The sequence below is a fragment of the Sus scrofa genome, chromosome 5 (genome assembly GCF_000003025.6).
Source record: "Sus scrofa isolate TJ Tabasco breed Duroc chromosome 5, Sscrofa11.1, whole genome shotgun sequence".
NCBI classification, from domain to species: domain Eukaryota; kingdom Metazoa; phylum Chordata; class Mammalia; order Artiodactyla; family Suidae; genus Sus; species Sus scrofa.
In genome coordinates, this window is record NC_010447.5 from 68,127,889 (window position 1) to 68,144,674 (window position 16,786).

The following is a 16,786-nucleotide window of genomic DNA, read 5'->3' on the forward strand; positions in this document are numbered from 1 at the left end:
TTTTCCAACATAAGAACTAAAGTAACAGTAAACATCTTTGTATATAAAAACATTTTCCATGTTTAGGGTAATTTTTTAGGATTAATTTATAAGGTGGGAATACTGAGTCAGCATCAAATGATACCATATAATTTTCCCAGTTGAGAAATAAGTAGCTTAATACATAATGCCACACTTTGAAATTTTTTTTTCCTGCTTTCAACTCCTACTATCTGATTATTCTCACGAGAGTACTTGAAGTTGGAGACAGTAGGTAGTATTTTTCTCCTTTGTAAACTGAGTTTCTGAGAATTTGTTGCTGCACTGAGTTTGTATTTATAATAAATGGACAAACTAGGACAATGATCTAGATCCTACTTTTAGTTCCAGCTAGTTTTGATGATTCTTGAAGCTTAGCTGGCCTTTAACATTTATTGGATTTAATCTTTGTAGTTTTTCTTTTTTACTGGCAACCTTCAATATTCCATGACCTATTGTTATTTTCACCAAGTCTCGACTCTGAGTCCTGTGCACAGTGTGGGGTATGAACATAGATCATTTACTTAGCTTATCCAGCAACTAAGAACCTGCATCGACTCTATACATCTCAATATAGATATGTCATGCTCTATAATGGTATTCAGTTTTTTTTCACAATCAGAGATGGAGGGTCTTTGTAAACAGATAAACAGCCTATTCAGACTAGGAAATAAAATGAGTCTTTTTTTATTGTCCATTTTAAAAATTGAATATCAAAGGAGTTACTGTTATGACTCAGTGGTAGCGAACCCAGCCAGTATCCATGAGGATGCAGGTTCCATCCCTGGCTTCGCTCAGTGGGTTAAGGGTCCGGTGTTGCTGTGAGCACTGGTGTAGGTCGCAGATGTGGCTCAGATCCTGAGTTGCTGTGGCTGTGGCGTAGACCACCAGCTGCAGCTCTGGTTTGACCCCTAGCCTGGAACTTCCATATGCTGCAGATGTTGCCCTTAAAAAGCAAAATAATAATAATAATAATAATAATAATAAATAAATAATGAAAATTGAATATTGAAGAGTTTGTTGTTAAATCTCACGATGGTCTCTTTCCATCAGGTTTCAGTTGCAATGGACGATACCCAGAAAGAGGGTAAAAATAAGTCAGAAGATGTAAAGTCTGTCCATTTTGAATCCAGTACTTCAGAGTCCTCAGTGCTATCAAGTAGTAGTCCAGAGAGTACCCTGGTAAAGCCAGAGCCCAATGGGACAGCCATCCATGGCATCTCTTCAGATATGCCTGATAGCGCCCACAAGACTTCGGCCTCAGAAGCAAAGTCAGAAGCTGGGCAGCCTACCAAGGTTGGGCGTTTCCAGGTGACAACTACAGCAGACAAAGTAGGTCGTTTCTCTGTTTCAAGAACTGAAGATGCGATTGCTGAGGCAAAAAAAGAGGGACCAGTGGCATCTCCTCCTTTTATGGATTTGGAACATTCTATTCTTCCTGCTGTGATACCAAAGAAAGAAAAGCCTGAACTGTCAGAGCCTTCACATCTGAATGGGCCATCTTCTGACCTGGAGGCTGCCTTCTTAAGTAGGGATGGCGATGACGGTTCAGGTAGTCCACACTCCCCACCTCAGCTGTGCTCAAAGAGCCTTCCTATCCAGAGCCTGAGTCAAAGCCTTAGTAATTCATTCAACTCCTCTTACATGAGCAGTGACAATGAGTCAGATATTGAAGATGAAGACTTAAAATTAGAGCTGCGACGACTGCGAGAAAAGTGAGTACATTTTCTCCTGAAAAAACTGCAGAGGGTGTGAAGACCTAGCTCCCTTGCTAGAGAGAGGGTGCTTTGCAGGAGCTAAGGACCTGAACGTGGGTCTCCTCTGGCTTCTCGTGCCCATAAGGACCCTTAGCATTTCTAGTTAGAGGACTGCTTCAGCACCTTTGTGTTTCTCTCTCCACATTATTTTTTTATCAATAGAACTTTTTATTATTATTAACTTAATCTTAAGTTATTTCTTAGTTCACCAGATGAATCTGGTAATGGTACTGGGGTGTAGACTGTGTAGCAGGTTTTCTTGGTCATATTCAACAAACCGGATCTGAGTCACAAATTGAGTATGTAGCGCCTCCACATCAGAAAATTTTTCTCCTCACATATGGTCATCCATTTGTGGTTGGCTGGGAGCTTATTGGGATTTGGCTTGGGTAGTGGAGGCTGGCAAAAGAAGTTGACAAACTAGAACCAAATTAGATTAAGTACATTGAGGGGAAGATTCATAGGTGAGTAATAAATATGTGAGTAGAAGTGAAATAATGTTAATTTTTGTTTGAATGAAGTTAGTTAAACTATTTTTGAATTATATTTGGTTATCTTTCATAGACATCTTAAAGAGATCCAAGACCTACAGAGTCGCCAGAAGCATGAAATTGAATCTTTGTACACCAGGCTGGGCAAAGCTCCCCCTGCTGTTATCATCCCCGCAGCCGCCCCTCTTGCAGGGAGAAGAAGGCGACCCACCAAAAGCAAAGGCAGCAAGTCTAGTCGCAGCAGTTCCTTGGGGAATAAAAGCCCTGGACCAGGTCAGCCATGGCTGTCCCAACTGTGTATATAACGTATTGAACACTTGTTAACTTTTGTTCAATTTCAAAGGAGTCTGACTTTTCTAATATTCTTGCTTCCTTGCCTTCTCTACTCCCCATATTTGGAGAACCTCTTTATTTTTGAGTCTATGGAAGTAGACAGGTAGTACTCTGACTTACTCCCTTGTAATCCAGATTGCTAGCTGGTGGTTGCTGTTATTTATAGTTGTTCTTCAGGATAAAACCACTAGCTTTGCCTCCTAACTCACAGAATGCGCATTTCTCCAGGCTCTTAGGCAATTGGAAGAAAATACATTGTTCTCTGCTTGGTAGAGTACAGGTAGAATCTTCCTTTTAATGAATGGCTAGATCATAATGGCAGTTGAGATGAATGTAAATTTCTTATAGATATTTCCTTGGTTAAAGTTTTTGTTTATATTAAAGAACTTGCTAGTGTTTATAATACAAAATAGTTAAATTATAATCTATAATGAATTATAGTTTGCTTGCTTTTAATTATGATAGAGTTTTTACCCTTTGGTGAACTATGGTAGGTAATATTAACAGATACTTACTGGTTGAAAAGTAAAAGCAGCTGAAATAAGTTTATACCTCATCCTTGCTCTTCAGGTCTAATATAAATATGTTGGAGAGCAGTTACAAGCTTAGCAGCTTTACATTCTCTGGAAGCTTTCAGGGACCCAAACCTTTTCTCTAATACATTAGAATCAGTTCATTAGTAAACATGTGATTATAAGGGATTATAAGGGATATCAACTAATTTAGATACTGATTTCTGTTTAGACATTGTGTGTGTGTGTGTGTGTGTGGAACTTTTTTTGTTGTTGTTGTTGTTAGTTATTTCCCCAATGCAATTTTTTTTTCTACTGTACAGCATGGTGACCCAGCTACACATACCTGTATACATTCTATTTTTGCACATTATCATGCTCCATCATAAGTGACCAGACATAGTTCCCAGTGCTACACAGCAGGATCTCATTGCTAATCCATTCCAAAGGCAATAGTTTGTATCTATTAACCCCAAGCTCTCCAGCCACCCCACTCCCTCCTCTTCCCCCTTCCCATTGGCAACCACAAGTCTATTCTGCAAGTCCATGATTTTCTTTTCTGTGGACAGGATCATTTGTGCCTTATGTTAGATTCCAGATATAAATGATATCATAGACATATTTTTTTGAATGGACTTCTATTCCACTAGTTACTAAGGAATAGAGAAGTTAGTCCATTTCAAGACACTAGGCTAATGATTGAAAGCCACCGACCAAGAATAATTTTAAAAATATACTCTTTGACACCTCTTTTGTACTTAATCTGACATATGTGCAGGAAAAACTAAGCAGACTGTCTCTGGAACCAATTTGTATCATGGTTCAACTTTGTGTCATAATAGGGTGAAAAAGGGAGCAAATATCAAATGGCAAAGTGCAGTTCTCTCATGTCTACTGCAGGTGCTAGTTGTCATCATCGTCTTTTTTTTTTTTTTTTTTCTTTTTTTAGGGCCTCACTCACAGCATATGGAGGTTTCTAGGCTAGAGGTCCAATCAGAGCTACAGCTGCCGGCCTACACCACAGCCACAGCAACACCACAGATCCGAGCTGCGTCTACGACCTACACCATAGCTCACAACAGCGCCAGATCCTTAGCACACTGAGTGAGGCCAGGGATTGAACCCACAACCTCATGGTTCCTAGTCGGATTCATTTCCACTGCACCATGACGAGAACTCCCCAGGTGCTGGTCTTCATACTCAGCTCAGACTTTTAAATCATCCAGGTTATCTAAAGCTCAGCATCTTTAGGGATGGTATCCTACAGCCCTATTACCTGTTGACTCTCCTGCCACTGCTTACCTCTCCTCCTGTCAATGAGGCTTTGCTCCTGTATCCTATGTCTTATGATCCATCATTAATCCCAAAGGTGGTACAAACTGGAGGAATAAGAACACTGCCTATTAAGTATGGGGGGAAAGCTGTACTTGTTCTCTCATGCCATGTATCTTTTGGCAGGTAACCTGTCTGGTCAGAGTACAGCAACAGTCTTGCACCCCCAGCAGACCCTCCCCGCTCCTGGCAACATCCCAGAGACTGGGCAGAATCAGCTGTTACAACCCCTTAAGCCATCTCCCTCCAGTGACAACCTCTATTCAGCCTTCACCAGTGATGGTGCCATTTCAGTACCAAGCCTTTCTGCTCCAGGTCAAGGTAAGAAATCAAAACAACTGCCATCTTCCAAGAACATTAAAAAGGAGATAGTGCCAATAGGAGGGACAAAAGCCTGATGAAGAAGCCACCTTAAGGTGGTCGGAGGACCCATTGGCCATAAACCAGCTGCTTGGTACCTGCATGGCTCTTTGGTCTGAAAGGAGAGTGGGTGACAATGAGATTAGGTGGGATCACTGTTCCCATCTACCAGAAATAGGTTTTTTCAAGGGATTACAGCAGAAGTGATGTCTCTGCTTCTGAGGCCTCAAACAAATGAATGACTCCTTTGGAATTTGAAACTTAAGCTTTAATACTAAACCGGGATTTCCTGGACCAGATTCTAAGGAGTTTTAGCTATTTCTGAGAGCTAATGCATTTGCTTTAGCCAGTGTAGACCTTTAAAATTTCTAAGTATGAGAGAAGAATGCTAAAATGAATAACAGCCCTACAATTCAATTTTTTGCCCATAATCTACTTTCCAAATATAGGTTGTTCATTAATGATCACTCAGAATATTCCTTTAGAGGAAAGAGCTTCTAGTAATATTAAAACAAGAATTGAAAGGAGCAGGGTGTTTGGGTGGAAAAGAATGAAATAAACTATAGGTAAAGTAGGAGTGCTTTGGCCACAGCATCACAGACTTGGAGGTTAGGTTGTCTCTTGGCTGAGATGAGCGTAAGATGAGTGTGTTCTCAGGTAGGAGCGCTATCTGGGCAGGTGGAGGGGCTGGGGCCTGGTCCTCCTGCTGCAACCAGGCCTGTGCTGTCCCAGCACGTCTCCCACCCCAGCCTCAGGGTTCTAACGTCTCGTAGCTGTGTTCTGTCTCCTCTCTTTGTTCCTCCCCATTCTCCCTTCTCACAGGCTGTGCGAAGTTTAACTGTGCGTCTGAGCAGGTGACGTTCAAACCTGGTGGCAGGAGGACCCGATTTCTGAGTACGCCCTGCTTGGCTCTTTGTGTGTAACACCTTTACTCCTTCCTCGTCCTCGTGTTTCTGCCGCTTGGATCTGATGTTTCACGCAGTCCATTTTCATTTGTTCTTTGTATATCATCTACTCAGTGGCTTGGCTGAATGATGATTACCCTCAGAAGTTTGGGTCTCTGTAATTATGAAAAAACATGTAGAAATAACAATAGGTTTCTGTAAACTTCAAAGTAACTTTCTGGGCCTCTCAGTAGGCCTTTGACAGAGGGCAGATGTGGTGTCCAGGCTGCAGGGACTGTTAGGTCATTCAGCATAATGAATGCCGAACACACAGTCCTGTTTAGTGCTGCCCCTTGCTCTGGCATGAGAAATCACCGAGAACCTCTTGACCACAGGTGCAGGTAAACGTTATACCCTGTTTTTCTGTTCTTTTTCAGAGTAGATTAGAATCTTTTAATTTTTTAATCTCGATTAAGCATAACTGTCTATTAATTGAAAAGATGCCAGAGTCTCTTCATTGGATGCCTTCACCACCACTACCCTCTAAATCCATAAAATCAGTATTTCAAAAAAGGGTTCAGTGTAGTTCTTCTCATAAAGCTTATCAAATACCAAAGGTCAACACCTATAAGTGAAAATGGGCTATTTAACAAAATTGCTGGGATTTCCCAGCTTTCTTCCCCCAAACAAGGTGCAATAGCAAGTCACCCAGCCTCTCCAGCCCATCTCCCCATGTGTGAAATGAAGGTGGTCCTGCCAGACCAGATAAGATCACGTGCACGAGGCAGAGCGCACTGGGGAAACAGCATTTCTCTGAGTAGCCAGAGCCTTCCTGGCACATAGCAGGTAGTCGATAGACATATATTGAAATAAAAAGTGTTAAAACAAAAATAAAATAAGGATCAAGTAGAAAACCTTTGCTAGAGTTTAGATAAAGATCTTTTCTGTAAGGCTTCAAACTTCTGATGTGGTTATTGAAGTGCTTTTTTAAATGCATGTGCTAAGGCCATCATTGTTTCTGAGTATGGTTCAGAGGTCCTTGGGCCTCACATAGCACTAGTCCAGAGCTATTTAACAAAGAGGGAAGTGGAAGGCATTACCCAATTTGGTAGATTTGTGGGCACTCAGATCAATAGCTTTTCTGGTTAGGCCAAGCTAGACCAAGAACATTAGCTCCTTGACACTTAAGTAAGCATTTAATTTGTATTTCCAGCTAGAAAGATGAAAAAACACTAACAGGAAGAGACAAGTGTTTTTAAAGTAGAATGTGATGTGTCAGGCCTATGTTATTCTGCAGGCTGAAGTGTCTTAAGAGGGAAGAAAGAAAACCAAGGCTTTTCTTGTGAAGGAAGTAGAGTGTGATGGGTACCACTTCAGCTTAATTAATTCAGTAAATTCTCTTTACACTTTTAAAGGTAGGTGGTATTACACTTTGTTCACATGAAAGTGGTCAGAAGTGTTAAATCTTAGCACTTCCTTCTGGGTCTAAAATGAGAGGTCCTATCTCTGTCAGTACACATCACATAAGCCTTGGTGAACAAATCACAAGATTATAGCAAATGCAGAGAGAAACAGGGGCTCCCAGACATGAGCTCCTAGCTAATCTGGGATGCATTACTCTAAGCTCTCAAAATAAGAGTACAGTTTGGAAGCACGGCTTGGCTTAATGCTTTATTTATGTTCAAAAATTGCTTTTAAAGATTTTTCTGGGGGGAGGGGTTAGGATGTACATTAGGATGTGGAAATATATGAGCCAATTTAAATTAAAACTGTAACAATGGTACCATCTGTTAGCCTTCTGTGGTAGAACTGCTAATGCATTTAATTGAGTGCTTTTTAACAACCCAGCAGGAGAAACAGAAAGTGGGACAGGATCGGTGGAGAGACTGCTTGGGTATTTGAAATTCAAGCAGTGAGACCTGAGAAACTGGAGTTCCTCCCCATGCCAGAACTTTGACGCGGGGCATTATTCTTTCAGATACAAAGATTGGGTGTGGAAACTTGACTTCTGTCAGCCAGGTACCCCAGGTCACCATGTCAAGGCCAACAGCCAGTCAGGTCCATCGCACAGAACAGTGTCTGTGACAGGGCTCCCAGGTCCCTCCAGTCTGTCCCCCTCCTGCTTTCTCTTGCTGGGACTCTATGTGCTGTTTAGAGATTCTAAATATTTTACACTGATGTTTCCTTATCTTTAACACATTGCTCTCTCTTTGTGCTTCAGGGAAGATGGTGAAAAAAGTCTGTCCTTGCAACCAGCTCTGTAGTAATTATCTTTTCTTTCTGTTACTTCTGGTCCTTGATTGCAAAGCCTTTTGCCCTTGAGGTCTTTGAACCCCGAAGCCTCACAACTCCTGGATTTCCAGCTTCCATTTGGCTGGTGCTGCACCCTTCTCTGGTTTCGTCTTTAACACGCTCAGTTGCTGTCACTGGCTGTCCCTCCAGATTTTAGGTCACCACATAGTGCCCTAGATGACAGCCCCACTGTGGGGGAGGGGAGGGCACCCGTGGATGTGTGTAGAAGGATCAGGGGTGCCTAGCTCCTTAGGGAGAGAGTCCTGTAGTCAGAAGTCACCACGTGTGCCAGCCGCTGCGGGCACACTGGAAAGTCAGCAGGGATTACAGCAGCCAGAGTCATGCCCTCATATCACAGTGGGAGGCAGCTGCTGGGCAGTGAGGACAGGGACAGCATTGTAGACAGGTGGCTTCTCGTGAAAGTGTGGACAGTTCTACGGCCCAGCAGGCCACCGAGAGGTTCCTCCAGAAAACTCTGTGCTTGGGACACTGGGCAGTAAGTTGTGGCTCGTAATAGGCTCTTGTTACTGGATTTGTGGGGGTGGGGGAATGTGTTAAGGCAGGAGAAGAGTTCAGCTAGGGAATTTTGGGTGGTAAAGGATGCTACTTTTAGAGCTTTTCAGCAGAACCGAAAAAAGGCTTAAAGGTTAGCCAGCAGCCTCTCTGGAAGGCAAGCAGCGTTCTCAGAAATATCTACGTGCTGCCAGTGTCCTTAAAACATTTTACTGCTACAGTGGACCAAACAAGCACACTACGCATTTTCCTAGATTTTATTACTAAGTCAGCTTTTCCTGGGAGTTAATTTCTGGTCAGAAAGGAGTGTGTTTGTTTCCTTCTCTAATGTGGAGATCTGTTTTCAGAAGCCAGAATAAGAATGTTAGCTGTATGGTTGCCTCTCCCTCGTGGTATAAACCCCACTTTCAGAATCCAGTATCACGTAACATGGATGAAAATGAAAAATGAAATTCGGTTATAAAGGGGCCTCACAGCATCAAAGGCGACTAGCATGAGACTAGAGAGTGTGACCCCAGCATGAACGAGTTGTGTCCAGCAGTGTTCACCTCTGCCAGCTTCTGTATTTGGCTTTTGAAAGCTCTGCTCACTTGTGACTATTTGTTTCGTTTTCATTGTCTCACTGACCATCCAGCTCCTGAAGCAATACTCATTCGAGGAGGATGCTGTCCTCATGCGTGTGACACGCTTGCTTTCTGGTTTCCTCATAACCACCACTGCCTGTGCTTCCCTCCCACACTGTCTCACTCCTGCCTCCCCACTTTTCCACCTGGGTTTCCTGTCCGTAGGGAACTGACTCTTCCCTTCACACTGTATGTGCAGTAACCCCCTCCCCCCACCCCCCAGCCCCGTGGCTCTGCGAGCACTGAGGCCACGCCTGCAGTAGTCCTGTGTCTTGCCTTGGTGGTAAGAAGCATGTGACCTTCCTCACTCTGCAGCTTCACCTCGGAACTAGCTGTTCCCCAGTGCAGACGTGCTTGTGTGTGCCATTCCCCGGGTGTAGGGTGTAAACTGGACTCAGGACCAGTAATAGATTAGAGGGCTTTTAATGGCAGAGTTGCTTCAGGTGTGCTGCTGTGCTCTGGTGCTGCCTTGACCTTGAAAACAGGAACGTGTGTATTTAAATATTTAGCCCCCGCATTATTTGGATGTCTTAAGTCCTAGAGGCTCACAACTTACTATAGTAGCTTTTATTTATTCTGTAGCAAATGTGAGATGTGGTAAGAAAGTGGGGGGTGAGGGGAAAAAAACAAGACCATGACTCTTCTTTCCCTCTTCCCTAAACTTGCCTCCTCGAATAATCTTCAGTGTGCCCTCCAGCAGAGCCGAAATCAGGCAGGCCACAGACTTCTCCTTTGTTTCTCATCACACCATAGAGATAGAACTCCTTCATCACAACCCCCGAGCTTCCTCCTCCCCTGGCACCCCTACCGCAGCTGGATGTCCTGTTGCTTCCACATGAGAGTGCTTGCTCTTCTGGGAAGAGGGGGGGGAAGGTGAGCCAATTGAAACTGAGGTCACCTTCAGGAAAGCCACGTCCTCCTGGAGTTGAAAGACTCAGGCACACCACAGAGAACCTTCCTCATGAGTGCTCACGTTTTTGACTCATAGGAAATCGGGAGAGATTGAAGCCTTAACTCTCCCAAGTTTATGTTCGCAATTTCTGTTTATGCATCCAGGTGAAAAAGTTTTCTGAACAGAGCATGCCTTCTCTTATCGTCCCTTTCTGTGAAAGAACGGCTAAAGACCACATGGCATCACGCGGTTTGGGAGCCCATTTTCCCTGGCCTGTCTTTGCATTCCTTCAACTCCTCCATGAACCATGCCCTTCTTTTGCCCTACTCTGTAATATTCTAGAGCAGCCAGCCTCATTGGCCATCCCACTGGCCCTGTTCAAGGTGGCGCTGGGAGTAGAGGCCTGGTGGTGAGTTTCCAAGATGCCACGAGAGTGGGCAGAAAGAGGTTCCCACCCCTTGCCCTTTGTCCCCCTTAGATGTCCAGCCTCATCTGCAGCTCCCGAAGAGAACCTGTTTTTATCATCCTGTTTTGCCTAAGTAAGATTTGGCTAATAAATAAGATCCTGGAACCTCCTTTCTTGCATGGCTTCCCAGTTCATCCTCCCCATTCTGTGGCTTGCCATTCATCATCCTAAGAAGTGTTTCCTCTTCCTGAAGTTACAGCCCAAGCCCCTTTTAATAGTGTACTTTGTTGCTTCTTCTGACTTTAGGAACCAGCAGCACAAACACTGTTGGAGGAACAGTGAGCAGCCAGGCTGCCCAGGCTCAGCCTCCTACCATGACGTCTAGCCGGAAGGGCACTTTCACAGACGACCTGCACAAGTTGGTGGATAACTGGGCCCGAGACGCCATGAATCTCTCAGGCAGGAGAGGCAGCAAAGGACACATGAGCTATGAGGTCAGTCTTCTCCTTGTGCCATCTTGCTTGCTGATCTGTCAATGCGATGTAACACACGTCCGAATCATGCTGGTGGCAAGACAGAAATCACCCAGGTCCCCTTTTAGTTTTCCTCCCTAAATCCTTCATTCCCTATCGGTCAACTCAGTCTTCTCGTCCCTTTTCCTTCAACATCCTGAGCTGCATGCATGAGCACAAGGGCGCACACACAGACTCGATACCACCCACCTCCAAGTATTTGGACAGAAATAGACCCACAGACATAGAAAATAAATTTAGGGTTACCAGAGGGGAAGTGGGGGGATAAATGAGGAGGTTGGGGTTGACATACACTCACTACTATATATAAAAGATGATCAACAAGGAACTCCTATAGCACAGGGAACTCTATTCAGTATTTTGTAGTAACCTGTAAGGGAAAGGAATTTGAAAATAAATGCACCTGTCACTAAATCACTATACACTTGAAACTATCATGATATTGTAAATCAGCTATACTTCAGTTTTTAGAAAATCTGACTCAGAGTTCCCTGGTGGTACAGCAGGTTAAGGAGCCCATTGTCACTGCTATGGCTCAGGTTCAATCACTGGCCCAGGAACTTCTGTATGCTGTGGGTGGGGCAAAAAACAAAATCTGACTCAAAAAAAGAACAATATTAGGTAAATGTTAGGAGGGCAACAATGATTGCTGGTTTCGTCTTGGTCTTGGTCTTGCTGTGCCTTTTAAGATCGGGATACCTCGAGCCCTATAGTCCTATTTCAGTGCAACGCATCTCATAGCCACACCAAGCTTCACGTGGCCTCGTTCTCTTTACAGGGCCCTGGCATGGCGAGGAAGTTCTCCGCACCTGGTCAGCTGTGCATCTCCATGACCTCAAACCTGGGTGGCTCAGCCCCCATCTCTGCAGCATCAGCTACCTCTCTAGGTCACTTCACCAAGTCTATGTGCCCCCCACAGCAGTACGGTTTCCCAGCCCCCCCCTTTGGCACACAGTGGAGTGGGACAGGTGGCCCAGCACCACAGCCACTCAGCCAGTTCCAGCCTGTGGGAACTGCCTCCTTACAGAATTTCAACATCAGCAATTTGCAGAAATCCATCAGCAACCCCCCAGGTTCCAACCTGCGGACCACTTAGACCTAGAGACATTACGAAGTAGATTTGGGGGCAGGAGATGGAATGGTGAGGGTGGGTGGGAGGGGGGTGGGAAAGTAGCCTATATACTAACTACTAGTGCTGCATTTAACTGGTTATTTCTTGCCAGAAAGGAATGTTTTTAATACTGCTTAGAGCCCTCAGAATGGGGAATTTGCCCCTGCCCTCCCCACTTACTTACTGGAGCAGGTGAGAAGGAAAGGGCAGCTTTCTTGTGTGTGCTTTGTTGTTCATCTAGACCCCATAGTGAGCACTTGGAAAGAAAGTCACGTTTATCAGAGAGCTACTAGAGAGCTCAGTGGGAAAAAAGCAAAGCCCATCTGCATTTGCAGGGAGTGGGGCTCTTAATTTGGTACCCATCCCAAACCACTTATTCCCTCAAGAATCAAAACCACAAGACAAAAAAACTATTGGGCTGTCTCCTACCCTGTCCCCACCACCCTACAAACACACACACTTTTTTCTTTCCTCTCCCCCCTTCCATCTTTAGAACCCAGGGGACTGAGGTTTCAACCCTTTCTTATGATAGGTCATTAGTGCTTTAAGCAAATGATATTCGCAGCTTTGACTGCAGCATTAGCAATTAGGAAAAAATTAAGTTCCCTGCGGACATATAACTTTGCCATCAGTTTTGATGTGGAAACACTGTGATATATAAATGTTGTTGGACAACAGTAGTTTTAAGAGTAAAATATGAAAGGTTTAAAAAGTTGAAAAAAAGCTAGCTAGCTCTGTCCTTTACTGAGACTTTAACTTTCTCCTTTGTATTTCCATTGTATTAGATAAATAAATGTGAATGTAAAATTGTATAAATTACTGTACTTGAATACTTCTGTTCTCCCAGTATTGCTTGCTGGATGTTTTAGTGCCTTGGACTTCTATTGCTTCTGCCATTGGCATCAACTTCTCATCAGACCCCAGTCAGCAAAGGACACATGGAAGGAAACCTCAGGTCCATGTGGCTCCAGCAGTGGATTATGCCGTAAGGAAATTGAAAAGAGTATTTTTTTTTTTCCAAGTCATTCAACAATTTTGTCTAGAGCAGGTGTACGATGAGCAGGATGAGAAGTTAAGTTGACATCAGTGGTTAAAAGCAGAAAACTGTTTCAGGACAAGTGAGGAGGGGTGTTGTAACAATATTGGGCAATTTAAAAGATGGAGGGTGGTGTGTGATAAGTGATGAAAGAAAAGAATGACTGGAGAAGAGAACAAACTTGTTTTGAAGTCGTATGATGCTTGGCCAGTGGACGCCATAGCCTTACTTATTTGAGCTGGGCTTAAACAGATGAGACCTAGAAGAAAATGGCTGAATATACAAGCAAGGGGGTGGGGACTAGTTTTTAAGTTGGGAAGTACGATAGTGAAATGTCACAGATAGAGAAAGTTGCTCTTAAAAAATGGCTTGGATTGCTTTCCTCTTGTTGAAAATGTACCATGCATTTCTCAGCTTGGGGTACTATAGTTTGTGGAAAGTGGACCTGCCTCTGAATTGCATATTGTAGGAAAGAATGCTTAATCCTACCCACTTCTTATATAATGTCCACAAGGTTGCAGGATCATAATCTCTTGTGCCACATTTATTTCTAGAGTTGCAGCAGATATTCTCACATTTTTATATAAACAAATATTCCCGGTAAGTAGTAACTGCAACCAACCAGTATTATGTAGTGCTCTGCCTGGTTGTATGGGCAGTTGTATCATTTTCAGAGCTTTCAGGAAATACTCTCCTAATTGGCTATGTTTGAGATCTCTGTTCTCTCAGAAGATGAGGAAGGAAGCTAGGACTCTGAATTTTTTGGGTGCTGCTTCTCTTGATTGTTGAGCTGGGAAACTGACTATCTCCAACCTCTTACCCACCTCAGTGGCACATCCCAGGAATCACCATGATAGGAAGAGCCTGGTTGGCTGTCCTGTCCTTCATTGGCCGTTTTCTTTAAAGCTGAGTCCCCAAAGATGCAAATGAAAGCTGAAGGTTTTAGGAAAGTAGAAGTGAAAAGGGCAGGCATCCCAAGCTTTGCTTTGAAACCGTTTACTTTTTCTCTGTTTATAATCTTCGGGGAGATGGTAAGAGTAAGGACAGAAGTGCCAGGGAAGTGGGAGACTTGACACCTGAGACAAAGGGGACAGTACTTTGTACCGGAGGAACAAGGGAGCCAAATGCAGCACAGGATGTTTTGTTACTTTGGTTTAATCATTCTGAGATCTCTTCACTCACACATGGAAAGTGAGAACTGGTTTTATTTACTGTTGATTTTTTTTTTTCCCCTCCTGTGGATGAAATAACTGAAGCCTAGAGGAATGAACTAGTGCTACTGAACTGTTTAAATTATTTTTGTGTTAATAGTACACTGAGTATCTTTTTTCACATTAAAAAGTCTTTCTGAATTATAAATGTTTTCCTTACATTATTTAACAATGTACACTGTTTAAAAAAAAATAAACTGAATTCAAACCTTGGGGATTCTCGGCAGCCATCACTCATGCGTTCGGCACCAACCCCAGGGTCGCACTTCTTGCTCCCTTTTGTTGCCTTTGTAGATGGACTTAACGAAGCCATTCAAATAAACCATACTTGCTTTTGTTGAGCTATGGGGTTTCATTTTCAGCAAATGCCTTTTTCATGATTTCATTAGCTCTGATTTGACTTGTGTACAGTTTATAACTGGATTTAAGCAGCAGCTCTGACCTGAAGCAAGATACTGCAGACAAGGAAGATATTTTTTTCTGAAGACAATGGTAAGGATATCAAAATCAAAAATAAATGACCAAAGCTGTGCAGAGGCAGGTGAGGTAAAAGGAAGTCAGGGAAAGCCACCACCTCTTCATCTTCCAAAGGGACAGCGATGGCTCACTGCCTTCAGTGCTTCAGGCTCATGGCTTCCCACAAATGGGCCTGTGTGCCATCAAATAATAAAAGCCACCACTTGAAGATCAGGTTCATGGTCCTGCCCAAAATGCACACTCATTATCTGGAGGAAAGAATTATGAAACATCTAAACACAAAAAGAGAGTTCTCTTATGGTGCAACAGGTTAAGAATCTAGCATTGTTGCTGCTGTGGCACAGGTTCCTTCCCTGGCCCAGAAGTCTCCACATACTGTGGACATGGCCAAAAATTTTTTTTAAATTTATTATAAATTGGGTTATATCTTACATCTGAAATAGGTGGATATAAATAGCTACTTATGTCACACAGATTTTTGGGTTTTTCTCAGTGCACATAAAAGCTATGTTTATACTACAGTCAGTCAAGTGTGTAGTAAATAGCATCATATCTAAAACAATATATACTTTTTTTCCCCTTTTTGGCCAGCCACACCCGCAGCACGCAGAAGTTCCCGGACCAGGGATCCAACCCACACTACAGCAGTGACCCAAGCCACAGCAATCACAATGCTGGATCCTTAATCTTCTGTGCCACCAGGAAACTCCCTAAAATATATACTTTAAAACACTGCTGGAATTAAAACCTCAATAAATGAAAACACATCCCCCCCCAAAAAAAAGTCTTATCCTCTTTGAAGCAATTCAGTACTGAAATGAAATAAACTGGGTACAAAAATTAAAAATAAAAAAAAACATCGTCGGAAAAATACCTGACACTGGGTTGCCAAAAACCTTCAACTGGGGGTGGGTGTGTGTGTGTGTGTGTGTGTGTGTGTAAAATCTGTAAAGCACAATAAAAATAGATGCGTGCCATTTTATTACAAAGTAGGATTTATTTTGCTTTCTTAAAATGCCTTTTCTCTGGTCTTATTGTTTCCTTGATCAGGAAAAAATGCAGATAGTGACATCATGAACCTATAATAATAAGACTCGGGAGTTCCTGTTGTGGCGCAGTGGTTAACGAATCCGACTAGGGAACCATGAGGTTGCGGGTTCGGTCCCTGCCCTTGCTTAGTGGGTTAAGGATCCAGCGTTGCCATGAGCTATGGCGTTAGGTGGCAGACGCAGCTCGGATCCCACATTGCTGTGGCTCTGACGTAGGCTGGCAGCTACAGCTCGGATTACACCCCTAGCCTGGGAACCTCCATATGCTGCGGGAGTGGCCCAAGAAATGGCAAAAAACCAAAAAAAAAAAAAAAGACTCATATGGGAAGACTAGCCTCACTTGTGGAGCCCTGCAGTGAAAGGTCAGAGGTCACTCACAGTAAATGCACTATGGGCCCCTGTCAAGTTTGGTGCTTGGGAATAAGGCTTACATTGTTTAAAGGAAGGTAGCCACTGGTGACGCCTAGAATGTCTTTTTTTTTTTTTTAAATGTAATAGCTTAGGAATAAACAGTGAAGAACCTTGAGTGTTTAATCTCCGCAGAGCTTCCCAACCTGGACTGTGTGACAAGCTCTCTTTAACTGCCTGTTTTCCAGTTGCCCAGCTTTATCTGTAGCAGCTTCCAACAGTCAAATCTGGTAAAGTTCTGGAAGAAGCAAGGTAAATCCCTGGAGGTAAAGCACATTCATGATTTCATTAGCTCTGATTTGACTTATGTACAAATGATAAATCATTTCATGATCAAAGCATAATTTCTGAAAGTCCCTTTGTGACAGAGTCCAGTGAGGTCACCTGCCTCGGTTAAGATGGATCTAATTTCCTTTTCTTCATGTCCTGGTTCTTCCTAGAGGAATCACAGTCTCCTATGGAAGAGAAAATTATTCAAATAATAGCTGCCATGATTTTAAAATAAACTGACAGTTAATAATTTGAGTCATATTAGTTAACAACCATAC

The 16,786-nt window shown here is 43.2% G+C and overlaps 2 protein-coding genes across 19 annotated transcripts in view; one reads left to right on the plus strand and one right to left on the minus strand.

Annotated features, from left to right (window-relative positions):
- Positions 1-14,645, plus strand: part of WNK1 (WNK lysine deficient protein kinase 1) — a 141,742-nt gene extending 127,097 nt beyond the window's left edge. The window contains 5 exon segments of the mRNA XM_013997884.2: positions 1,072-1,733; positions 2,340-2,539; positions 4,570-4,764; positions 10,720-10,907; positions 11,725-14,645. Of these exon segments, the coding sequence (XP_013853338.2) occupies positions 1,072-1,733; positions 2,340-2,539; positions 4,570-4,764; positions 10,720-10,907; positions 11,725-12,042 (1,563 nt within the window). The 3' untranslated portion in view covers positions 12,043-14,645.
- Positions 12,958-16,786, minus strand: part of RAD52 (RAD52 homolog, DNA repair protein) — an 82,742-nt gene continuing 78,913 nt past the window's right edge. For 10 of the 18 annotated variants that reach the window (XM_005664104.3, XM_005664105.3, XM_013997869.2 and 7 more), the window contains one exon: positions 14,231-16,693. In XM_005664104.3, the coding sequence (XP_005664161.1) occupies positions 16,632-16,693 (62 nt within the window). In that variant the 3' untranslated portion in view covers positions 14,231-16,631. 18 annotated transcript variants of the gene reach the window in all.